Below are 23,620 nucleotides of genomic sequence, written 5' to 3'. Positions count from 1 at the left end.
GCCCCCTTTCACCACATCGCCCCCATCGCCCCGCCCCCTGACCGCATCACCCCTACCCATCGCCCCGCCCCCTTTCACCGCATCGCCCCCATCGCCCCGCCCCCTGACCGCATCGCCCCTCCCCATCGCCCCGCCCCCTTTCACCGTATTGCCCCCATCGCCCCGCCCCCTCACCGCATCGCCCCCTGCCCCCGCCTGCCCCTCCCCCATCGCCCGCGGCTGCGAAGAGCCCCCGCCTCCTCCCTGCTTTCGCGAACACAGCCGGCCACGGGCGGCCCTTCCGGCCGTAAAGCGCGCCCGGCCCGGCCGCAAATGCAGGTGTCGCACAGCGCCGCGACGAGGCTCGGAGGATTCGGAGCATACGAGATGCGATGGGTAGAGCGGCCAAGTTCCGGGTTCGGGACACAGAGCGGCAGCACGGCCTGGAGGACACATGTCCCTTAGCATGTCAGCCTGTGCTGGTGTTACCGTGTTACCCCGTAGAGCAGCGCATGTTTGACACATGTCCCTTAGCATGTCAGCCTGTGCTGGTGTTACCGTGTTACCCCGTAGAGCAGCGCATGTTTGACACATGTCCCTTAGCATGTCAGCCTGTGCTGGTGTTACCGTGTTACCCCATAGAGCAGCGCATGTTTGACACATGTCCTATAGCATGTCAGCACGTGTGCTGGTGTTACCGTGTTACCCCATAGAGCAGCGCATGTTTGACACATGTCCCTTAGCATGTCAGCCTTTGCTGGTGTTACCGTGTTACCCCGTAGAGCAGCGCATGTTTGACACATGTCCCTTAGCATGTCAGCCTGTGCTGGTGTTACCTCATAGAGCAGCGCATGTTTGACACATGTCCCTTAGCATGTCAGCCTGTGCTGGTGTTACCGTGTTACCCCGTAGAGCAGCGCATGTTTGACACATGTCCTATAGCATGTCAGCCTGTGCTGGTATTACCGTGTTACCCCATAGAGCAGCACATGTTTGACACATGTCCCTTAGCATGTCAGCGCGTGTGCAGGGACATGGGAGTGCCTGTCTGTCAGCCTGTGCTGGTGTTACCATGTTACCCCCTAGAGCAGCGCATGTTTGACACATGTCCCTTAGCATGTCAGCCTGTGCTGGTGTTACCGTGTTACCCCATAGAGCAGTGCATGTTTGACACATGTCCCTTAGCATGTCAGCGCGTGTGCAGGGACATGGGAGTGCCTGTCTGTCAGCCTGTGCTGGTGTTACCGTGTTACCCCATAGAGCAGCGCATGTTTGACACATGTCCCTTAGCATGTCAGCGGGTGTTTGACACATGTCCCTTAGCGTGTCAGCATGTGCTGGTGTTACTGTGTTACCCCATAGAGCAGCGCAGGGGGCTCTGTGCCGGTGAGGCCCTACAGGCCCGTCCTGTGGGTACCTGCAGCGGGGCAGGGACCTCGACACCTACTCTCCCCTGCGGGGTGGGGGCTGGCGAGGAGGGGGAAGTGAAACCCTGGGAGAGCTGGGGCCCATGGGCGGAGCAGCCAGTGGAGCCAGAGGAGGGTGAGGCTGGGCTCCCTGGCTGGGATGGGGGTCAGATCTGGGCCCCGCTCTGCTGGGCTGGTGGCAGGGGGTGGGATTTGGTCCTCTGCAGAGCTCGCCTCAGGTTGCTGCCTGGGCGGGGTGCCAAATTGCAAAGCCGCCGCCCCCCGTCCTGGGTCTCCCAGGCTCTCCCCACTTCCTGCCCCAGGCTCCCGCACACACTTCCTGTCCCATCACCCTCCCTGGCTCCTTTTCCCTGCCCCAGGCCCCCCAGGCTCTCCCCCCTGACCTGAGGAGGGGGAGAATCAGCTGGGGAAGGGCTGGGACAGATGGGGGGGTTGGCATAGGCAGGACTGACCAATGGGAACGAGAGTTTTCATGTCTCCCTTCAGCTCTGCACGGGGCGGGGGGAGGGAATCTTGGGCTCACACTGACCTGGGCGGGGAGCAGAGCTCTCTGGGGGAGGGGGAAGACAAGAGGGGAGATTTTAGGGGGAGCCTCTCGGGGTGGAGCACGGTGGGCAGGGAGGGGAGCTGTCTGGTGTGGGGGGCTCTCTGGAGAGGGGTGACAGGGAGCAGGGGGACTCGGGAAGCAGAGGGTTGTGTGGGGCTCTGTGGGGTGGGAGCGGGGACAGGGCTTTGGGCACAGGGTGAGGGGTTGTGATGGACAGAGCCAGATGCAGCCCGTGGGTGGTGGTGGGTTTTTTTTTGCTATATTTAGCCCCCCAGGAAGCCCCATCTAGATTTAATGCCAACCGGGGAGTGCCCATCGCCGCCCCACCCCCCACCCCCACCCTGTTCCATCTGTCTGTCCCCACAACCTTCCACCTGGCTATGTCCGTCCATCTGTCCCTCTCTTGCAGGGTTTGCCCAGGACTGAGCCGCTCCCCCCACCATGGGGCTGCCCCTCCGCACCCTGCTGCTCCTGCTCCTCCTGTGCCCGGCGGGTGCCCCCTTCCGGATCTGCGCCTTCAACCTGCAGCGCTTCGCCAGCCCCAAAGCCGCCACAGCCGCCATCATGGACACGCTGGTCAAGGTGAGTCGGGGAGCAAGGCGGGAGTGGGGAGTCAGAGGGGTGCACAGGGAGGTTGGGGGGAGCCGCTGGCAGGCACATGGAGGAGTGGGGGGGGGGGGAGAGACAGGGAGGCCACCAGGGATAGGGACAGAGGAGAGGCAGGTGGTGGTGGGGTGTGATTTGCATATGGAGATGTATGCTAATGATCCCCACCTGCACAGATTGTCTCTCGCTGTGACATTGCGGTGCTGCAAGAGGTGATGGATGCCAAGGGCCAGGCCGTGCCTGCGCTGATCAGCGCCCTGCACAGGTGGGTTAGGTGGGGGCAGGGGCATAGGTGGGGCTGGATGGAGAGTCACCGCTGGGATCCCCCTCACCCTGTCCCCTCCTGCCCCCAGGTCTGCAGGCCCTGACTCCTACACAGCCCTGGGCAGCCCGCTGCTAGGAGCCGGGAATTACCAGGAGCGCTACGTCTTCGTGTACCGGTGAGTGCGGCCTGGGGCAATGTGACGCCCTCAGCCTGGCCTGTCACCAGCCGAATGCACTTAGCTCAGACGTGGCGCCAGCGAGCTGCCGTTCGACAGGCTGCCAGGGCCTGGCCCACGGCACGTTGGGGTTACGCTGCCTTGTTTCACCGCGTTCAGCTGGGTTCCTGTCCCACAGATGCCCGGAAGGCTGGTCTGGGATTCAGACCACGGGCTGAGAGGGGGTGGGGGGCACAGGCCGGGGGAGCAGAATCGCTCCGGTCCCCCCATGACCTGCGGCCACCGTGGAACAAAGCCGGGCACATCACTTCGTGAGAAGCCGTTTTCCTTCCAGCTCCTGCAGATTTCAGGGCATTGGGTTCACTGGCTGAATCGGAGAGGCTGCCCGTGCGGTCCGACTCCAGCCCCTACCACACGCAGTGTGACCAAAGCACAGGTGAAAGGACACGAACCGTCGCCCGGCGACTCGGAACCGCGCTGCGGCCAACGTCTGCCGTAGAAAAATCAATGAGTAAAATCAAGCCGCCGGGGTGGAGGGATCCAGCACACGCTCCCCCGCAGCCCCCGGCTCTAACCCTGCCCTTACCTGCAGGTCCGGCCGCACCCAGGTCCTCGACTCCTACGTGTACCTGGACGAGAACCCCGACAGACCGGATGCCTTCGCCCGCGAACCCTTTGTTGTGCACTTCAGCCTGCCCAGCAAAGGTGAGTGTGTGCCAGGACACCTGGGTTCTGCTGGGAGGAGAGTGGGGTCCGGGGGGAGGGGCTGGGAGCCAGGACACCTGGGTTCTGCTGGGAGGAGAGTGGGGTCCGGGGGGAGGGGCTGGGAGCCAGGACACCTGGGTTCTGCTGGGAGGAGAGTGGGGTCCGGGGGGAGGGGCTGGGAGCCAGGACACCTGGGTTCTGCTGGGAGGGGAGTGGGGTCCGGGGGCAGGGGCTGGGAGCCAGGACACCTGGGTTCTGCTGGGAGGGGAGTGGGGTCCGGGGAGAGGGGCTGGGAGCCAGGACACCTGGGTTCTGCTGGGAGGGGAGTGGGGTCCGGGGGCAGGGGCTGGGAGCCAGGACACCTGGGTTCTGCTGGGAGGGGAGTGGGGTCCGGGGGCAGGGGCTGGGAGCCAGGACACCTGGGTTCTGCTGGGAGGGGAGTGGGGTCCGGGGAGAGGGGCTGGGAGCCAGGACACTTGGGTTCTGCTGGGAGGGGAGTGAGGTCCGGGGAGAGGGGCTGGGAGCCAGGACACCTGGGTTCTGCTGGGAGGGGAGTGAGGTCCGGGGAGAGGGGCTGGGAGCCAGGACACCTGGGTTCTGCTGGGAGGGGAGTGCGGTCCAGGGACAGGGGCTGGGAGCCAGGACACCTGGGTTCTGCTGGGAGGGGAGTGGGGTCCGGGGAGAGGGGCAGGGAGCCAGGACACCTGGGTTGTGCTGGGAGGGGAGTGGGGTCCGGGGGCAGGGGCTGGGAGCCAGGACACCTGGGTTCTCCTGGGAGGGGAGTGAGGTCCGGGGAGAGGGGCTGGGAGCCAGGACACCTGGGTTCCGCTGGGAGGGGACTGGGGTCCAGGGGCAGGGGCTGGGAGCCAGGACACCTGGGTTCCGCTGGGAGGGGAGTGCGGTCCGGGGAGACGGGCTGGGAGCCAGGACACCTGGGTTCTGCTGGGAGGGGAGTGAGGTCCGGGGAGAGGGGTTGGGAGCCAGGACACCTGGGTTCCGCTGGGAGGGGAGTGGGGTCCAGGGGCAGGGGCTGGGAGCCAGGACACCTGGGTTCTGCTGGGAGGGGAGTGGGGTCCGGGGAGAGGGGCTGGGAGCCAGGACACCTGGGTTCTGCTGGGAGGGGAGTGCGGCCCGGGGAGAGGGGCTGGGAGCCAGGACACCTGGGTTCCGCTGGGAGGGAAGTGGGGTCCAGGGGCAGGGGCTGGGAGCCAGGACACCTGGGTTCTGCTGGGAGGGGAGTGGGGTCCGGGGAGAGGGGCTGGGAGCCAGGACACCTGGGTTCCGCTGGGAGGGGAGTGCGGTCCGGGGAGAGGGGCTGGGAGCCAGGACACCTGGGTTCCGCTGGGAGGGGAGTGGGGTCCAGGGGCAGGGGCTGGGAGCCAGGACACCTGGGTTCTGCTGGGAGGGGAGTGGGGTCCCGGGGAGAGGGGCTGGGAGCCAGGACACCTGGGTTCTGGTGGGAGGGGAGTGCGGTCCGGGGAGAGGGGCTGGGAGCCAGGACACCTGGGTTCTGCTGGGAGGGGAGTGCGGTCCAGGGGCAGGGGCTGGGAGCCAGGACACCTGGGTTCTGCTGGGAGGGGAGTGGGGTCCGGGGAGAGGGGCAGGGAGCCAGGACACCTGGGTTGTGCTGGGAGGGGAGTGGGGTCCGGGGGCAGGGGCTGGGAGCCAGGACACCTGGGTTCTGCTGGGAGGGGAGTGGGGTCCGGGGAGAGGGGCTGGGAGCCAGGACACCTGGGTTCTGCTGGGAGGGGAGTGCGGTCCGGGGAGAGGGGCTGGGAGCCAGGACACCTGGGTTCCGCTGGGAGGGGAGTGCGGTCCAGGGGCAGGGGCTGGGAGCCAGGACACCTGGGTTGTGCTGGGAGGGGAGTGGGGTCCGGGGGCAGTGGCTGGGAGCCAGGACACCTGGGTTCTGCTGGGAGGGGAGTGCGGTCCAGGGGCAGGGGCTGGGAGCCAGGACACCTGGGTTCTGCTGGGAGGGGAGTGGGGTCCGGGGAGAGGGGCTGGGAGCCAGGACACCTGGGTTCTGCTGGGAGGGGAGTGGGGTCCAGGGGCAGTGGCTGGGAGCCAGGACACCTGGGTTCTGCTGGGAGGGGAGTGCGGTCCAGGGGCAGGGGCTGGGAGCCAGGACACCTGGGTTCTGCTGGGAGGGGAGTGGGGTCCGGGGAGAGGGGCTGGGAGCCAGGACACCTGGATTCTGCTGGGAGGGGAGTGCGGTCCGGGGAGAGGGGCTGGGAGCCAGGACACCTGGGTTGTGCTGGGAGGGGAGTGGGGTCCGGGGAGAGGGGCTGGGAGCCAGGACACCTGGGTTCTGCTGGGAGGGGAGTGAGGTCCGGGGAGAGGGGCTGGGAGCCAGGACACCTGGGTTCTGCTGGGAGGGGAGTGCGGTCCAGGGGCAGGGGCTGGGAGCCAGGACACCTGGGTTCTGCTGGGAGGGGAGTGAGGTCCGGGGAGAGGGGCTGGGAGCCAGGACACCTGGGTTCTGCTGGGAGGGGAGTGAGGTCCGGGGAGAGGGGCTGGGAGCCAGGACACCTGGGTTCCGCTGGGAGGGGAGTGGGGTCCAGGGGCAGGGGTGGGAGCCAGGACACCTGGGTTCTGCTGGGAGGGGAGTGCAGTCCAGGGGCAGGGGCTGGGAGCCAGGACACCTGGGTTCTGCTGGGAGGGGAGTGGGGTCCGGGGAGAGGGGCTGGGAGCCAGGACACCTGGGTTCTGCTGGGAGGGGAGTGGGGTCCGGGGGCAGGGGCTGGGAGCCAGGACACCTGGGTTCTGCTGGGAGGGGAGTGCGGTCCAGGGGCAGGGGCTGGGAGCCAGGACACCTGGGTTCTGCTGGGAGGGGAGTGGGGTCCGGGGAGAGGGGCTGGGAGCCAGGACACCTGGGTTCTGCTGGGAGGGGAGTGCGGTCCGGGGAGAGGGGCTGGGAGCCAGGACACCTGGGTTCCGCTGGGAGGGGAGTGGGGTCCAGGGGCAGGGGCTGGGAGCCAGGACACCTGGGTTCTGCTGGGAGGGGAGTGAGGTCCGGGGAGAGGGGCTGGGAGCCAGGACACCTGGGTTCCGCTGGGAGGGGAGTGGGGTCCAGGGGCAGGGGCTGGGAGCCAGGACACCTGGGTTCCGCTGGGAGGGGAGTGGGGTCCAGGGGCAGGGGCTGGGAGCCAGGACACCTGGGTTCTGCTGGGAGGGGAGTGCGGTCCGGATGCCGGGAGCCAGGTGTGACGAACTGGGAATGTTCTTATTGTTTTCTTTGAATGCTGAGTGGGGAGTGTTGGGCTGGGAAGGTTGCAGGGGAGTTTGGCTGGGACTGGCTGCATTGGGGATGGGAGGCTGGAGGGAGTTTCAGTTTGGAGCTGGCTGGAAGAATGGAGGGGAGTCCAGATGGGGCCCTGGCCTCCCTTTCCCCCACCCCCCCAAGATGGACCTGACCAAGGGGGGTCCTGTTGTCTGTACCTGCAAGACCTGTCTTGGACTGTGATCCTGTCGGCTAATAAACCTTCTGCGTCACCGGCTGGCTGAGAGTCCCAGTGAATTGCCGGGAGCCGGGGGTGCAGGGCCTGACTCCCCCACACTCCGTGACACCCGGTGAATCGCAGGAATGGGGGGTGCAGGGCCCTGACTCCCCCACACTCCGTGACACCCGGTGAATCGCAGGAATGGGGGGTGCAGGGCCCCGACTCCCCCACACTCCCTGACACCCGGTGAATCGCAGGAATGGGGGGTGCAGGGCCCCGACTCCCCCACACTCCCTGACACCCGGTGAATCGCAGGAATGGGGGGTGCAGGGCCCCGACTCCCCCACACTCCGTGACACCCGGTGAATCGCAGGAAGTGGGGGTGCAGGGCCCCGACTCCCCCACACTCCGTGACACCCGGTGAATCGCAGGAATGGGGGGTGCAGGGCCCTGACTCCCCCACACTCCGTGACACCCGGTGAATCGCAGGAATGGGGGGTGCAGGGCCCCGACTCCCCCACACTCCCTGACACCCGGTGAATCGCAGGGAGCCGGGGGGTGCAGGGCCCCGACTCCCCCACACTCCGTGACACCCGGTGAATCGCAGGAATGGGGGGTGCAGGGCCCCGACTCCCCCACACTCCGTGACACCCGGTGAATCGCAGGAAGTGGGGGTGCAGGGCCCTGACTCCCCCACACTCCGTGACACCCGGTGAATCGCAGGGAGCCGGGGGGTGCAGGGCCCCGACTCCCCCACACTCCGTGACACCCGGTGAATCGCCGGGAGCCGGGGGTGCAGGGCCCTGACTCCCCCACACTCCATGACACCCGGTGAATCGCAGGAATAGGGGGTGCAGGGCCCTGACTCCCCCACACTCTGTGACTCCCAGTGAATCGCAGGAATGGGGGGTGCAGGGCCCCGACTCCCCCACATGCTGTGACACCCGGTGAATCGCAGGAAGTGGGGGTGCAGGGCCCCGACTCCCCCACACTCCGTGACACCCGGTGAATCGCAGGAATGGGGGGTGCAGGGCCCTGACTCCCCCACACTCCGTGACACCCGGTGAATCGCAGGAATGGGGGTGCAGGGCCCTGACTCCCCCACACTCCGTGACACCCGGTGAATCGCAGGAAGTGGGGGTGCAGGGCCCCGACTCCCCCACACTCCGTGACACCCGGTGAATCGCAGGAATGGGGGTGCAGGGCCCTGACTCCCCCACACTCCGTGACACCCGGTGAATCGCAGGAATGGGGGGTGCAGGGCCCTGACTCCCCCACACTCCGTGACACCCGGTGTATCGCAGGAATGGGGGTGCAGGGCCCTGACTCCCCCACACTCCGTGACACCCAGTGAATCGCAGGAAGTGGGGGTGCAGGGTCATGACTCCCCCACACTCCGTGACACCCGGTGAATCGCAGGAATGGGGGGTGCAGGGCCCCGACTCCCCCACACTCTGTGACACCCGGTGAATCGCAGGAATGGGGGGTGCAGGGCCTGACTCCCCCACATCCGTGACACCCGGTGAATCGCAGGAATGGGGGGTGCAGGGCCCCGACTCCCCCACACTCCGTGACACCCGGTGAATCGCAGGAATGGGGGGTGCAGGGCCCCGACTCCCCCACACTCCGTGACACCCGGTGAATCGCAGGAATGGGGGTGCAGGGCCCTGACTCCCCCACACTCCGTGACAGCCGGTGAATCGCAGGAATGGGGGTGCAGGGCCCTGACTCCCCCACACTCCGTGACACCCGGTGAATCGCAGGAATGGGGGTGCAGGGCCCTGACTCCCCCACACTCCGTGACACCCGGTGAATCGCAGGAATGGGGGTGCAGGGCCCTGACTCCCCCACACTCCGTGACACCCGGTGAATCGCCGGGAGCCGGGGGTGCAGGGCCCCGACTCCCCCACACTCGGTGACACCCGGTGAATCGCAGGAATGGGGGGTGCAGGGCCCCGACTCCCCCACACTCCGTGACACCCGGTGAATCGCAGGAAGTGGGGGTGCAGGGCCCCGACTCCCCCACACTCCGTGACACCCGGTGAATCGCAGGAATGGGGGTGCAGGGCCCTGACTCCCCCACACTCCGTGACACCCGGTGAATCGCAGGAATGGGGGGTGCAGGGCCCTGACTCCCCCACACTCCGTGACACCCGGTGAATCGCAGGAATGGGGGTGCAGGGCCCTGACTCCCCCACACTCCGTGACACCCAGTGAATCGCAGGAAGTGGGGGTGCAGGGTCATGACTCCCCCACACTCCGTGACACCCGGTGAATCGCAGGAATGGGGGGTGCAGGGCCCCGACTCCCCCACACTCTGTGACACCCGGTGAATCGCAGGAATGGGGGGTGCAGGGCCTGACTCCCCCACATCCGTGACACCCGGTGAATCGCAGGAATGGGGGGTGCAGGGCCCCGACTCCCCCACACTCCGTGACACCCGGTGAATCGCAGGAATGGGGGGTGCAGGGCCCCGACTCCCCCACACTCCGTGACACCCGGTGAATCGCAGGAATGGGGGTGCAGGGCCCTGACTCCCCCACACTCCGTGACAGCCGGTGAATCCGCAGGAATGGGGGTGCAGGGCCCTGACTCCCCCACACTCCGTGACACCCGGTGAATCGCAGGAATGGGGGGTGCAGGGCCCCGACTCCCCCACACTCCGTGACACCCGGTGAATCGCAGGAATGGGGGGTGCAGAGCCCTGACTCCCCCACACTCCATGACACCCGGTGAATCGCAGGAATGGGGGTGCAGGGCCCTGACTCCCCCACACTCCGTGACACCCGGTGAATCGCAGGAATGGGGGTGCAGGGCCCTGACTCCCCCACACTCCGTGACACCCGGTGAATCGCCGGGAGCCGGGGGTGCAGGGCCCCGACTCCCCCACACTCGGTGACACCCGGTGAATCGCAGGAATGGGGGGTGCAGGGCCCCGACTCCCCCACACTCGGTGACACCCGGTGAATCACAGGAAGTGGGGGTGCAGGGCCCTGACTCCTCCACACTCCGTGACACCCGGTGAATCGCAGGAATGGGGGGTGCAGGGCCCTGACTCCCCCACACTCGGTGACACCCGGTGAATCGCAGGAATGGGGGGTGCAGGGCCCTGACTCCCCCACACTCCGTGACTCCCGGTGAATCGCAGGAATGGGGGGTGCAGGGCCCTGACTCCCCCACACTCCGTGACACCCGGTGAATCGCAGGAATGGGGGGTGCAGGGCCCTGACTCCCCCACACTCGGTGACACCCGGTGAATCGCAGGAATGGGGGTGCAGGGCCCTGACTCCCCCACACTCCGTGACACCCGGTGAATCGCAGGAATGGGGGGTGCAGGGCCCTGACTCCCCCACACTCCGTGACACCCGGTGAATCGCCGGGAGCCGGGGGTGCAGGGCCCCGACTCCCCCACACTCCGTGACACCCGGTGAATCGCAGGATTGGGGGGTGCAGGGCCCCGACTCCCCCACACTCCGTGACACCCGGTGAATCGCAGGAATGGGGGTGCAGGGCCCCGTCTCCCCCACACTCCGTGACACCCGGTGAATCGCCGGGAGCCGGGGGTGCAGGGCCCCGACTCCCCCACACTCCATGACACCCGGTGAATCGCAGGAATGGGGGGTGCAGGGCCCTGACTCCCCCACACTCCATGACACCCGGTGAATCGCCGGGAGCCGGGGGTGCAGGGCCCCGACTCCCCCACACTCCGTGACACCCGGTGAATCGCCGGGAGCCGGGGGTGCAGGGCCCCGACTCCCCCACACTCCATGACACCCGGTGAATCGCAGGAATGGGGGTGCAGGGCCCCGTCTCCCCCACACTCCGTGACACCCGGTGAATCGCCGGGAGCCGGGGGTGCAGGGCCCCGACTCCCCCACACTCCATGACACCCGGTGAATCGCAGGAATGGGGGGTGCAGGGCCCCGACTCCCCCACACTCCGTGACACCCGGTGAATCACAGGAATGGGGGGTGCAGGGCCCCGACTCCCCCACACTCCGTGACACCCGGTGAATCGCAGGAATGGGGGTGCAGGGCCCTGACTCCCCCACACTCTATGACACCCGGTGAATCACAGGAATGGGGGGTGCAGGGCCCCGACTCCCCCACACTCGGTGACACCAGGTCCCCTGGGTTCTGCTGGGAGAGGAGTGGGGTCTAGGGGGAGGGGCTGGGAGCCAGGATACCTGAGTTCTCTACCCTGTAGTTACTCTTCTTTCTCTGTATCCCCCCCCCCCCAGTCCTCCCCACCCTGGTGCTTGTCCCCCAGCACACCGTGCCCAAGAAGGCCGAGGCGGAGATCGATGCACTCTATGATGTCTTCCTGGATGTCCAGGCCCGTTGGGGGACGGAGGTGAGGAGGGGGCCAGTCTGGGGCACTGGCAATACCGTGAGATTGGAACCCAGGAGTCCTGGGGCTCCAAGCCCCCACCACCCCCATAGAACCCAGGTGTCCTGATGCTTTCTCCCCCCATCCCCCCAGGACATCATGTTCCTGGGGGACTTTAACGCCGACTGCGGTTACGTGGCCAAGAAGCGCTGGGGCCAGATCCAGCTGCGGCGCGAGCCTGGCTTCCACTGGCTAATCGGAGACACCGCCGACACCACTGTGCGGAACAGCACACGCTGCGCCTATGACAGGTGGGCCCGGGGTGGCGGGGGCTGCTCTAGAGATGCCGGGAGCTGTAACCTCCTTCCCTCCTCCCCCTGCAGGATTGTGGTGCATGGGGAGCGCTGCCTGGGGCTGGTGGTGCCCGGCTCAGCCCAGCCCTTTGACTTCCCTGCCATGTTCGGGCTCACGGAGACCGAGGTAATGCCCGCAGCTCCTGTCTGCGCAGGGACCCAGTCGAGGTGCGGGGTGGGGGTCAGAGCAGAGCTGTGAGAAAACCTGCCCTGGCGTGAGACACACCCACTCACCCCCGGCTGGCAGTGCAGATGGGGGGGGGGTGTCTCTGCTGTGCGGGGGGCAGATGGGATGAGCCCCCAGGTCCCTTTGTCTGACAGCACAAAGCTCATGGCAAAGCTGTCCGGCGTGTGGCGGCCGGGCTGGGCTGGGCTGGCAGGTGAGTCAGACTCAGTCTGTGACCCGGCCCCCCAGGCCAGCCGGCTGGAGGGGAACCGTGGGCAGGTGGGGCAGTGGCCTGGGGGGAATGCCAGCAGCACGGTGTAGATAGAGCCAGGGATCTCTAGCAAACCCTGCAGACTCCCTGCACCCCCGACACGTCTCCTTGTCCCCTGCCCCAGGCGCTGAAGGTCAGTGACCATTACCCGGTGGAGGTGCAGCTGGAACTGAACGCAGCCCCGAGGGGGCACTGCCCGGCCGGCCCAGCACTGCTGCCCCTGGCCATGCTGCTGGCCAGGCTGGGGGGCTGGCTCTGACCTCCCTGCTCAGCGCTGCCGGGCGCACAGACCGAGGGGGACGCTTGACCGAGGGGCTGGAGTCTAAACCCACCTGCAGGACTCTCCGATCAGCAAAGGCCTTTACTCAGATGCCTGGGTTCCCCCCGGAAGATACAGAAACCTCTCATCTCACACCTGACAAACTCACTGCAGCAAATACAGGGCTGGCAGCCTTCCCAGGTGCGAGGCCAGGGGAGGTTACGGACCAGCTGGAGTCCATCCCCCCAGCTCCTGGGCCTGGCTGCCTGGAGTGTTCGGCTGGAGGGGGCTGGCCTACGCACCCCTGGGTGGGGGGCAGGTTCAAACCCTGCCGGAGGGGGTGGGTTGTTTTTTTTAAGTGACAGAGCAACTAAGCTCCTCCATAAAAACAAGGAGGAGTCCAGTGGCACCTTAAAGACTAACATTTATCTGGGCATCAGCTTTTGTGGGTAAAAACCCCACTTCTTCAGAGGCATCGTTGTTTTTGTGGCTACAGACTGACACCGCTACCCCGATACTAAACCCCTCCATGAACTTCCAGACGTCCTGTGGTTCCTGTTTAAACGGGGGGGGGGTGTGTGTGTGGTGTTCCTGGTGCTGCTGCTGCCCCATGGGGGTGGGGAGCCAGGACAGAAATGAAGCACATGCCGGGGGGCGAGGGGAGACGCCTGCAGGGAGACAAGACGGGTCAGTCTGCGTGTCCCACCCCCAGCATTGCCCCTCGGACGGGGGGAGGTCACCCCGGACTGATCCTGACCCACACCTGCCTTTATACCCCACTGTCCTGTGCCATTGGCTGCCACCCGCCCCACACACCCAGTGCTGGCCAATGGGGGCCTCTGCCCTGTGCCCCACTGGGTATGTGCCACTCCATGCAGAGGCCACCAGGTAGCAGCAGGGAGCTATTAGGGGCGGGGCTGAGCTGGAACCACTCTGCCCTGCCCCCTCAGAGCTGAGAGGCGGAGCCTGGACTGGACAGAACCCAGGCGTCCGGGCTCCCAGCCCTCTCCTCCCTTGCATGCTGACACCCTCCCCCCAGGTGCTCACTTCCTGCCCAGACACCCCGGTGATGGGCTCCATCCAGACCCGGCCCAACTCCCGCCAGCTCCAGAGCAGGACACATGGCAGATGCTCCATCCCCCGGCTCAGAGACACCCCAAGAAGGGGGCTGGTCCTGGCTCTGGCCCCACCCAGCTCACAGCTGCCAGGGACTTACCGAACCTGTTACACTTCTGGCCTCCACCACATGCAGTGGCAGCGAGTTCCACAGGTTAACTGTGTGGCGGGGAAGAAAATCCACCCACCGGTTTGTCTGAAGCCTCCTGCGCGCTCATACCATTGGCTTAGCCCCCGTGCTCGTTACGGGAAGGGCTGTGTAACACGTCCCTAGTCACTGTCTTCCCCCCCCCCTCCGCATGGCTGTACGCCCGCTAGCCTAGGTCCCCGTCCCCACTCACCCCTTTTCCTCGCTGACCAGACCCAGCCTTTTGCCTCACTCCTGCTGGCCTATCCCCCCGCTCTGCCCACGCACCTGGTTTGGTGTCAGCATGGGGATTCCTGCCGGCTCAGTGCCAGGAGTCACTGCACCCAATGCTGCGACGACGGTTATTTGGGTGCATCGTGGCAGGCCCCCAGCAGCACCAGGTGCTGCCCAAATCCAGAACACAGCACTGGGGCTGCCAGCCTGAGGGGGAGCGAGCCAGCATCAATTCATTAACACAGGTTCCAGGTGAGCGACAAGCGCACCCCGGGAGAACCCCCCAGGCATCCGTGGATCCCTCACGCGTGCTGAGAAGCAGCCACCTCTGGAGTGGGGGAGGGGGCAGGGGCCAGGTATATAGGGGATCCCCCCCCCCCAAGCTGGTGCCGTTTAACCCTTTGGTGCCTGCCTGGCCAGCAGGTTTCCTGTCACTTTCGCCCTCAGGGCAGAACAAACACAACCCCATGGCCCACTCGCCCTTCTGGGTTTTGTCCTGTTGGCACCACCCCAAGGCCGGGGGTGGGTGGGGGGCTGGCTAGGGCTGAGGGCACCTTGTAGCAAGCAGCTAGCAAGACCCAGGGCCAACTGGGGCCTAGTCAGAGGGGGCTGGAGAACCCCAGCCCAGCCAGCTGGCAGCGGGTCCTCCCCTCACCCCACAAAGCACCTGGGGGACAGCCCAGGTCCGCCTCCCTCCCAGGCTTGGGAAGGGGGCAGGGCCAGGCAACAGGACTCCTGGGTTCTCTCCCCAGCTCTAGGAGGGGAGTGGTGGCTCGTGGGTCAGAGCAGGGGGGCTGGAAGCCAGGACTCCTGGGTTCTCTCCCCATCTCTGGGAGGTTACAGCAGCGAGCTGGGGGAGTGGGGGGGGGGGGTCAGGAGCCAGGACTCCTGGGTTCTGTGTGGGGCCCAGCCCAGGCTGTTCTCTCCCCTGCACGTGCTGGGCTCAGCCGGACAAAGGGCCCCGTGCCCCAGCTGCTGACTCAGCAGCGTGCGAGCAGCCATGGGCAGGGCCACCCCAGCCTGGGCACAGACCCACCAGGCCTCATCCCCACCTGGCTGCTGCTCCCTGTGGCCCCACAATGCGCCCCCTGGCCCTGCTGCTGCTCGGGCTACGCCTGGCAGGCGCCAGCTTCAAGATCTGCGCCTTCAACACGCATGGCTTCGGGGAGGCCAAGTCGGGCGACGCCCGGGTGATGGGCGCAGTGGTGCAGGTAACCGGCTCAGGGAGCGTGGGGGGCAGCTGGGATGGCACCCAGCTGTCCCCACTGAGTGGGCATCTCTTGGCAGATCCTGGTGCGCTGTGACATTGCTGCCTTGCAGGAGGTGCGGGATGCAACGGGGAACGCTGTGCAGGCCCTGCTGTGGGAGCTGAACAGGTACTGGGCCAGCCAGGACCCCTGGGTTCCTGCCCCACAGGTGGGAGGGGAGGGGGTCTGGGAACCAGGACTCCTGGGTTCCATCCCCCCCAGGAGAGGGCAGCATGAACACCCTGATGTTCCCCACTCTCTCCCGGGGCAGGTATGACCCATCCCACAGCTACGCCCAGCTGGGCAGCCGGAGACTCGGCCGTGGGACCTACAAAGAGCAGATCGTCTTCGTGTATCGGTAACTCTGCCCCCCACGAAGCCAGTCAGTCCCCCCCTGTGGGGCCAGATCCAAGCCAGTGCCCCTTAGGGGGGAAAGCCCCATGCCTCATTCCCCACCCTGGGGCCGCCCTGACCCCGTTGTGCTCTCCCACAGGGCGGACCTGGTGACGGTCACAGACTGGTACCAGTTTGGGGAGGCTGGACACTTTGCCCGGGGGCCCTTTGCCGCCCGCTTCCATGCGCCCAGCACAGGTGGGTCCCCTCCTCCCTGACACCATCCACCTGTTCCTCCTCACATCCCCATTTCCCTCTCCAGCTTTGTAATGCCCCTGTGACCCCCCGGCAGCACCCCTCTTCCCCTGTGCTGAGCTGGGGGACAGTGCCCCCTGGCTGGGGCAGCACCGGCAGCGGCCCTGAGGGAGGGTACCCCTCACTTACAGCTCCCCACCCACCCCCAGCCATCAGGGACTTTGTGCTGCTCTCGCATCATGCCAGCCCCCGGAACGCACCCCACGAGATCCATCAGCTCCACCGGGTCTGCCAGGAACTGAGCCAGCGCTGGGGAACCCAGGTATGGGGGAAACAACAGGACCCAGGCAGAAGGGAAGGAGAGAGAGAGAATGGGGGTGGCAGCAGCACCATGGGGAGGGAAGGGGACCCAGGTGTCCGGGACCATTCAGTTACAGGCCCTAGCCCCCTGGGGGGTGGGGGTGAAGGGGGATCAGGACCCACGTGACCAGGAGGGAAGGAGAGAACGGGGGTGGTGGCAGCACCATGGGGAGGGAAGGGGACCCAGGCATCCAGGACAGTCCCCTTGCAGGCCCCAGACCATGGCGGGGAGGGGGTGAATGGGATCAGGACCCAGGTGCCCAGGAGGGAAGGAGAGAACAGGGGTGGTGGCAGCACCATGGGGAGGGAAGGGGACCCAGGTGTCCGGGACCATTCACTTACAGGCCCTAGCCCCCTGGGGGGTGGGGGTGAAGGGGGATCAGGACCCAGGTGCCCAGGAGGGAAGGAGAGAACGGGGGTGGTGGCAGCACCATGGGGAGGGAAGGGGACCCAGGTGTCCGGGACCATTCAGTTACAGGCCCTAGCCCCCTGGGGGGTGGGGGTGAAGGGGGATCAGGACCCAGGTGACCAGGAGGGAAGGAGAGAACGGGGGTGGTGGCAGCACCATGGGGTGGGAAGGGGACCCAGGCATCCAGGACAGTCCCCTTGCATCTCCCAGACCCGGGGGGGGGGGGGGGGGGGGTGAAGGTGAACAGGACTCAGGTGAGCAGGTGCCATCTTGCTCTGTCCCCACCAGAACGTGATGGTGCTGGGGGACTTAAACGCAGGGGGGTCCTATGTTCCCCCCAGCACTTGGGGGTCCATCCAGCTGCGCTGGGATCCCCGCTTCCACTGGCTGATTGGGGATGGTGTCGATACCACAGTGCGAGCCCGGACCCACTGTGCCTATGACAGGTACCGGGTGCAGCCCAGGGGTGTGGGGGGGGACTAGCTGCCCCAAGCAGATGGGGTCCCTGCTTGGCAGGGAGGAAGCAGAAACCCCCCAGCAGAGATTATCAGTTATCCCCTGGGGGAAAGGAGCAGGGGTGGAGGGAGGCTGCCTCTCTCCCCCTGCAGCCCCCAGCCTTGGGGCTGCTCTGACAGGTGGGAGCTACAGAGCTGGGGGAAGGGGCAGGTTAAGGGACCACTCCCCCCTCACCCCCTCTCTGCCCCCCAGGATCGTGGTTCAGGGGGACGAGCTGCTCAGAGCCGTGGTGCCCGGCTCGGCCAAAGCGTACAACTTCGCCAGGAGCCTGGGGCTGTCAGAAGAGGAGGTGAGGGGGACCCTGCTGCCCCGGCCACAGGGGGGAGGAAGGGAGCAGAACTGGGGAACCCCCTCCCCGGGGGTGTCACGCTCCCTCCGAGAGCAGCCAGAACCCAGACAAATGGGTAGGCCCCGGACTCCTCGGTTCTCTTCCAGCTCGGTGCAATGTAACCCTCCCCTCACAGGCCCTGCAGGTCAGCGACCATTACCCCGTGGAGGTGAACCTGCGCCTGGCCAGCCGGACCCCACAGGAGCTGTGAGAGGACCTGCCTCCAGCCCCATCCAGCGGGGGGCTCAAGCTGCCCCCCAGAAGCCCCCAAGCCGTAGCATCAGAGTTCAGTTACTCAGCCTCCCCCCCAGGGAAGTGGGGGGGCTGTGGCTCTGGGATCCCCCCAGCTCTGACCCACAGCACACACAGGCGAGCACTGGAGGCCAATGCTTTATTCGTGCAGCAGGGCGGCGGGGATGGGGGGCAGCTGGGGGGCTCAGGCAGCATGCAATGCTCGCCACTTGTCCAGGGGCCCCCGGCTGGGGATGTATTTTACACCACAGCCGTCCGGCAGCAGCCGCTTCTCAGCCACCATGTCCTCGAACTCGTCCGCGTTGAACTTGGTGAAGCCCCATTTCTTGGAGATGTGGATCTGGGGGGGTGGGGACAGCGGTTAGGGGGGTGCTGGCTACACAGGAGATCTTCCCCAGACACCGGCTGTGTCCCTGCGGTCCCTTAGGGTGTCACCCCCCACCTCTGATGCCCATGTCCCCGCGGTCCCTTAGGGTGCTCTATACCAAGCACGTACACAACCGGGGGGGGTGTGCTGTGCGCAGCCATTGCACACCAGGCCCCCACGGCAGGCAGGCCAGTCGGCTTAACTGGCTGCGCCCCCCTCCCCATCACCCCCGAACCAGCCAGTCCCTGCCCCGGGGCCAATCTGAGCTAGTACCCAGGGGAGGGGAAAGGCCCCAGCTCTGTTCCTGCCCCCGCAGCCTCTAAAGGAAGCACAACCCCCATGATTGGGGGAGCCCCCCCCCCGTTACCTTCTGGCGCCCAGGGAACTTGAACTTGGCCCTGCGCAGGGCCTCCACCACATGCTCCTTGTTCTGGGCCTTGGTGCGGATGGACATGATGACCTGGCCGATGTGCACCCGAGCCACGGTGCCCTGGGGCTTGCCGAAGGCGCCACGCATTCCCGTCTGCAGCCTGCCAGGACCCATGGGACATGAGCCAGGGGGCCATGATGGGCATCACCCCCACTTCCCCTGCCTTCCGCCATGCCCCAAACACCCCCTGTGCCCACAGGGCATCACACTCTGCTCCACACACCCATGTCCCAGCCCCCCAGGGAGTCACCCCCCACATCCACTGCCCATGTCCCCGCGGTCCCTTAGGGCACTCCGTACACGACACGGAGCACGTACACAACCAGGGGGGGTGCTGTGCGCAGCCATTGCACACCGGGCCCCCACGGCAGGCGGGCCGGTCGGCTTAGTGGGCTGCGGGGACCCTGCCTACCCCCCAGGACCCCCCACCTGTCAGCGCCGGCGCAGGACAGCATCTTGTTGATGCGGATGACGTGGAAGGGGTGCAGGCGCACGCGGATGTGGAAGCCGTCCTTCCCACAGCTCTTCACCATGTACTTGTTGGCACAGATCCGGGCGGCCTCCAGTGCTGCGGGGTGGGGGGCGACACAGTGAGCTCGGGGCGGGAATAAGGATCCCCCCCAGGCAAACACAGCCCCGAACAAGCCCCCAGCTCCCGGCCAAGGCCCCAGCCCCCCTGACCTTCGGAGGAGAGCTGCTCATATTCATCCGACACCATGTGGCCGCAGAGGGGGAACTCGTCCACTTTGGCCTTCTTCCGGCCCAGGTCGAAGATGCGGATTTTGGCATCTGGGGGGTGAGATGGGTGGGAGGTGGCCCCCCATGAGCCAGAGCAGACCCTGGGGTCTCAGCCCCGGCCCTTCCTGGACCTGGCCTGGCCCCTTCCCTGGGGGAGCAGGGAGGGGGTGTCCAAGCTGGCAGAGAGCCCCCAACCCACAGTAAGGGGGCCCTACAGGACCCCCAGATCTTTACTGCAACAATTTCCTGTAGGACCTGCACAGCCCCCAGCCCCTGCCCCCCACGGCCCCCCCCAACCTCCGCACAGCGCCCAGCCCCCGCGGGCCCCGCACAGCCCCCAGCCCCCGCCCCCACGGCCCCCCCAACCCCCGCACAGCCCCCAGCCCCCGCCCCCCACGGGCCCCGCACAGCCCCCAGCCCCCACGGCCCCCACAACCCCCGCACAGCCCCCAGCCCCCGCCCCCCCCCGGGCCCTGCCCAGCCCCCAGCCCCCGCCCCCCCAACCCCCGCCCCCACGGCCCCCCCAGCCCCCGCCCCCCACGGCCCCCCAACCCCCGCACAGCCCCCGGGCCCCGCACAGCCCCCAGCCCCCGCCCCCCCCGGGCCCCGCACAGCCCCCAGCCCCCGCCCCCCCCGGGCCCCGCACAGCCCCCAGCCCCCACGGCCCCCCACAACCCCCGCCCCCCCCGGGCCCCGCAGCCCCTGGCCCCGCGGGGAGACTCACCCGGGACGCCCCTGCAGAAGCGGGACTTGGGGTAGGGTTTGTTCTTGCAGTACCGGTAGCTGGGGGGAGACAGGGCGGTGAGAGGGGCCCAGACCCCCGCAGCCCCCCCGGGACACCCCCCGCCTGGGGGCCGAACCCCCCCAGCCCCCCCCACTCACCAGCGCGCGGGGCGGCGGCCCATGGCGGCTCCGGGGCAGGATCTGGAGAGACGCAGAGACCGGATCAGAGACCGCCGGGGGGGGGGGGGGGGGGAGCCGGGCTCGGGGCCGCGCCGCCCGGGGGGGGAGGGGGAGGGGGGGAGCCGGGCTCGGGGCCGCGCCGCCCGGGGGGGGAGGGGGAGGGGGGGAGCCGGGCTCGGGGCCGCGCCGCCGGGGGGGGAGGGGGAGGGGGGGAGCCGGGCTCGGGGCCGCGCGGCCGGGGGGGAGGGGGGAGGGGGGGAGCCGGGCTCGGGGCCGCGCCGCCCGGGGGGGGGAGGGGGAGGGGGGGAGCCGGGCTCGGGGCCGCGCGGCCCGGGAGGGGGGGGAGGGGGAGCCGGGCTCGGGGCCGCGCCGCCCGGGGGGGAGGGGGAGGGGGAGGGGGGGAGCCGGGCTCGGGGCCGCGCCGCCCGGGGGGGGAGGGGGCCCCACTACCAGGTCCCGGCCCAGCCGCGCGCTCACCTCGCCGTGCGGCAAAGAGAGCGGAGTCGCGCCTGCGCGCAGCATTTGTACCCCGGCCCCGACCGCCGCTCTAGCCCCGCTTCCGGCGTAGAAAGGCGGCGCCAGCCAATGGCCGCGGGCACTCGCCCTCCAGCGCATGCGCCTTCTTGCCCGGCCCGGGCTCCGCTCTAGCAGTAGCTTCCGGCATAGAGAGGCTAGCGCATGCGCATCCCGGACACCTGCCTTCACCGTGCGTGTCGGCGCGCACGCGCACTGTTCCCACGCCGCCGCCATTTTAGAGACCTACTAGGCGGGCCTACGGTTGCTGAGCATGCGCATTGAGGACGAGGCGTGTCCATCGAGGCCCCGCTAGCCCGTCCTATAGCCCCGCCCACTTCCCCTGTTATGTAAATATCTCGACGCTGATAGGACATAACGGCGGTGCCACGTGCAGACGAGCAATACGTACAATTGTCTCTAATTTGCCTCTATCTAATTTGAATATAATTGTAGTGTGAGGCTAATTTGCATAACTAAGTAATATGCATATTTTATTGCATTGCTGGAGCTGGTTTGCAGAGCGCCCTGGAATTTGCATATTTGCAGGAAGCGTCCCCCTAAACTGTATCACTGCAGCTAATTTGCATGTCGTTAATCGGCCTCATTTGCATAGTGGCAACTAAGCTTTTGTAAACTGCGAGTGTCACTGCCTGGCTTCGCCTTATTTGCATGTATAATTAATTCATCCCGATTAACAGTTGGCCTGTTTGCAACTTATTTGCACATCTAAATATTTGCATATTAGCAATCCCCACCCCAACCCCTGCGCCAGACCCCGCCCGGGTAGTCCCCAACCTGCCCCCTGGGGCTGGCCAGGGAGTCCCCAGCCCCCCAACCAGGGGGCTGCCTTGAGGGTCCCCAACCCCCATCCCAGGGGCTGCCCGGGGGGGTCCCCAGCTGAGCCCCCCGGAGACTTTCACGCACTCACAGTGGGTCTGTGTATCTATGTAGGGGTCTGCCTGGGCCCCTCCTGCTGCTCTGATCCCCCCGCTGCCCATATCCCTCCGCCTGCCCCACCAGCTCCCTAAGGGCCCCCCTGGGGCTGGGCCCCTGTGGGGTGGGGGGCTGGGTTCAGGACAGGGCACGGTACCCTGGTGCCAAACGCAGTGGCTGCCCAGTGCCCATGGGGTGAAGAGCCCAGGAACTGGAAATGGCCACCCTGAGCCCCCCCTCTCCAGCCCTGAGCCCCCCTGCTTCCCAGCTGGGCGTCTGCTACCCCCGACCCCAACCTTGCCTCTGTCCATTGGCTTCTCTCAGGGTAACTGGGGTGTGGAGGGGTGGGGGGAAGGACATGAGGCGGGGGAACATGGGGTGTGGGGGGGCAGGGAGAGGGACACAGATGGGGGGAACATGGGGTGTGGGGGGGCAGGGGGAGGGACACGGAGCAGGGGTAACGGGGTGTGGGGGAGTGGAGGGGAGAGGGGAACATGGGGTGTGTGTGGGGCAGGGGGAGGGACACAGCAGGGGGAACACGAGATGTGTGTGGGGTAGGGGGAGGGACATGAGGCGGGGGGAACACAGTATGTGGGGCAGAGTAGGGGAACATGGGGTGTGGGCGGGGCAGGGATACAGGGAGGGGGAGCAGGGGGTGTGGGCAGGGCAGAGGGGGGAGAACATGAGGTGTGTGGGACAGAAGGCAGGGGGGAACATGGGGTGTGTGGGGCAGAGGGGGGAACATAAGGTGGGGGGCAGGGGGAGGGACACAGGGCAGGGGGAACACAGGGTGTGGGGGCAGGGGAGGGACATGAGGTGGGGGGGAACATGGTCTGTGTGTGTGTGGGACACGGGTGGGGGGAACATGGGGAGTGGGGGGTGGAGGGGAGGGAGGAACACGGGGTGTGTATGAGGTGGGGGGTGATGAAGTGGGGGGGTCTCTGGGTTCAGTCACTGGGTTGTAGGCAGGGGGGATGAGACTCGATGTCCCTGGGGGTTGCTGGTTTAACGAGGGGAGGGGAGAGGGAAGCTGGGACCCCGGCTGGCTGGCAGCAGGGGGGGGTCGGGACTGGACAGGGGGAGCAGGCAGAGCCCCCCTGGCTGCAGGGGGACTGGGATGTGCTGGGCTGACGGAGGACAGGCCGAGGGCCAGAGAGTTTCCTGGGCTGGATAAACCCTCCTGTGTTACACTGGCTGAGAGTCGCTCCAGGGGGTGGGGAGGCCCCCGGGGCCCAGAGCGAGGGGACTCCCTGGGGGGACCCACAGCAGAGACAGATGTGCTGAGGCTCAGAGAGGTGCAGCTCCAGGCGGTAGAGGGGCCTGATCCCCAAGAAGGGCTGGTACTCTGAAGGGGATTCCCCCCATGGGGCCAGGAGTGGGCCCCACCTGGGTGTCCGTGACAGGGGGAACATGAGGTGTGTGGGGCGGAGGGGAGGGGGAACACAGAGTGTGTGTGGGGCAGGGGGAGGGACACAGGGCGGGGGAAACACGGTGTGTGTGGGGTGGGGGGAACATGGGGTGTGGGGGGGCAGGGGGAACACAGAGTGTGTGAGGCAGAGAGGGGGAACATGGGGTGTGTGGGAGAGACGGGGAGGGACGTGGGGCGGGGTAACACAGGGTGTGGGCGGGGCAGGGACACAGGAAGGGGGGAACATGGGGTGTGGGAACACAGGGGGTGTGGGGCAGAGTAGGGAGAACACAGGGTGTGTGGGGCAGAGAGGGGGAACATGGGGTGTGTGGGAGGGGCAGGGGGAGGGACATGGGGCGGGGGTAACAGGGTGTGTGAGGCAGAGGGGGGAACATGGGGTGTGGGGGGGCAGGGGAACACAGGGTGTGTGGGGCAGAGGGGGAACATGGGGTGTGTGGGAGGGGCAGGGGGAGGGACATGGGGCGGGGGAACACAGGGTATGGGCGGGGCAGGGACACAGGAAGGGGGGAACAGGGGGTGTGGGAACACAGGGTGTGTGGGGCAGAGTGGGGAGAACACGAGGTGGGGGGGGCAGGGGGAGGGACACGGGGCGGGGGAACACAGGG

At 67.1% G+C, this 23,620-nt stretch overlaps 3 protein-coding genes and 2 non-coding genes across 9 annotated transcripts; 2 read left to right on the top strand and 3 right to left on the bottom strand.

Moving 5' to 3' along the window:
* Positions 1-240: 240 nt before the first annotated feature.
* On the top strand, positions 241-13,062 carry LOC127036818 (deoxyribonuclease-1-like 1). 3 transcript variants are annotated; one of them, XM_050928052.1, is made up of 8 exons: positions 241-375; positions 2,363-2,535; positions 2,736-2,824; positions 2,913-2,999; positions 3,592-3,704; positions 11,385-11,497; positions 11,627-11,953; positions 12,388-13,062. In XM_050928052.1, the coding sequence occupies exons 2-8, from the start codon at positions 2,395-2,397 to the stop codon at positions 12,520-12,522; spliced, it is 1,005 nt and encodes a 334-aa protein (XP_050784009.1). In that variant the 5' UTR covers positions 241-375; positions 2,363-2,394; the 3' UTR covers positions 12,523-13,062. The 3 variants fall into 3 exon arrangements, with proteins under 3 accessions (XP_050784009.1, XP_050784008.1, XP_050784010.1); XM_050928053.1 differs by lacking the exon at positions 241-375 and having other exon boundaries at positions 2,042-2,535; positions 11,627-11,784; positions 11,857-11,953; XM_050928051.1 differs by lacking the exon at positions 241-375 and having other exon boundaries at positions 2,041-2,535.
* A 2,225-nt stretch (positions 13,063-15,287) lies between these two features.
* On the top strand, positions 15,288-17,740 carry LOC127036820 (deoxyribonuclease gamma-like). Of its 2 annotated transcripts, XM_050928056.1 has the most exons (6): positions 15,288-15,604; positions 15,740-15,837; positions 16,026-16,156; positions 16,892-17,049; positions 17,312-17,408; positions 17,584-17,740. In XM_050928056.1, the coding sequence occupies exons 1-6, from the start codon at positions 15,480-15,482 to the stop codon at positions 17,656-17,658; spliced, it is 684 nt and encodes a 227-aa protein (XP_050784013.1). In that variant the 5' UTR covers positions 15,288-15,479; the 3' UTR covers positions 17,659-17,740. The 2 variants fall into 2 exon arrangements, with proteins under 2 accessions (XP_050784013.1, XP_050784014.1); XM_050928057.1 differs by lacking the exon at positions 17,312-17,408 and having other exon boundaries at positions 17,584-17,704.
* Positions 17,741-17,824: 84 nt separating this feature from the next.
* Positions 17,825-20,192, bottom strand: LOC127036823 (60S ribosomal protein L10). 2 transcript variants are annotated; one of them, XM_050928059.1, is made up of 6 exons: positions 20,117-20,192; positions 19,959-20,017; positions 19,178-19,285; positions 18,926-19,064; positions 18,434-18,596; positions 17,825-18,039 (listed from the first exon to the last, which is right to left on the bottom strand). In XM_050928059.1, exons 1-6 carry the CDS (start codon positions 20,137-20,139, stop codon positions 17,884-17,886), a joined length of 648 nt encoding a protein of 215 aa, XP_050784016.1. In that variant the 5' UTR covers positions 20,140-20,192; the 3' UTR covers positions 17,825-17,883. The 2 variants fall into 2 exon arrangements, with proteins under 2 accessions (XP_050784016.1, XP_050784017.1); XM_050928060.1 differs by lacking the exon at positions 19,959-20,017 and having other exon boundaries at positions 20,117-20,163.
* Positions 18,151-18,278, bottom strand: LOC127037199 (small nucleolar RNA SNORA70). The gene has a single exon (XR_007770312.1). It is a non-coding gene; the product is annotated as a small nucleolar RNA SNORA70 (small nucleolar RNA).
* LOC127037196 (small nucleolar RNA SNORA70) lies at positions 18,763-18,895 on the bottom strand. Its single transcript, XR_007770309.1, has one exon. It is a non-coding gene; the product is annotated as a small nucleolar RNA SNORA70 (small nucleolar RNA).
* Positions 20,193-23,620: the final 3,428 nt, after the last annotated feature.

The sequence above is a fragment of the Gopherus flavomarginatus genome, chromosome 18 (genome assembly GCF_025201925.1).
Source record: "Gopherus flavomarginatus isolate rGopFla2 chromosome 18, rGopFla2.mat.asm, whole genome shotgun sequence".
NCBI classification, from domain to species: Eukaryota; Metazoa; Chordata; order Testudines; family Testudinidae; genus Gopherus; species Gopherus flavomarginatus.
Note: the sequence above shows the minus strand (reverse complement) of the source record. Positions and strands in the feature narration are given on the sequence as shown.

Bases quoted from the DNA above. Each gene is read 5' to 3' on its own strand.
- LOC127036820 (XM_050928056.1), top strand. From the start codon at position 15,480: ATGAACACCCTGATGTTCCCCACTCTCTCCCGGGGCAGGTATGACCCA. The intron at 15,605-15,739 runs GTAACTCTGCCC...GCTCTCCCACAG, and splicing joins CAGATCGTCTTCGTGTATCG to GGCGGACCTGGTGACGGTCA. The intron at 15,838-16,025 runs GTGGGTCCCCTC...CCTCACTTACAG, and splicing joins CTTCCATGCGCCCAGCACAG to CTCCCCACCCACCCCCAGCC.
- LOC127036818 (XM_050928052.1), top strand. From the start codon at position 2,395: ATGGGGCTGCCCCTCCGCACCCTGCTGCTCCTGCTCCTCCTGTGCCCG. The intron at 2,825-2,912 runs GTGGGTTAGGTG...TCCTGCCCCCAG, and splicing joins CTGATCAGCGCCCTGCACAG to GTCTGCAGGCCCTGACTCCT. The intron at 3,705-11,384 runs GTGAGTGTGTGC...CCCCCCCCCCAG, and splicing joins CTTCAGCCTGCCCAGCAAAG to TCCTCCCCACCCTGGTGCTT.
- LOC127036823 (XM_050928059.1), bottom strand. From the start codon at position 20,139: ATGGGCCGCCGCCCCGCGCGCTG. The intron at 20,018-20,116 runs GTGAGTGGGGGG...GTCTCCCCCCAG, and splicing joins GGCCGCCGCCCCGCGCGCTG to CTACCGGTACTGCAAGAACA. The intron at 18,040-18,433 runs GTAACGGGGGGG...CCACCCCCCCAG, and splicing joins AGTTCCCTGGGCGCCAGAAG to ATCCACATCTCCAAGAAATG.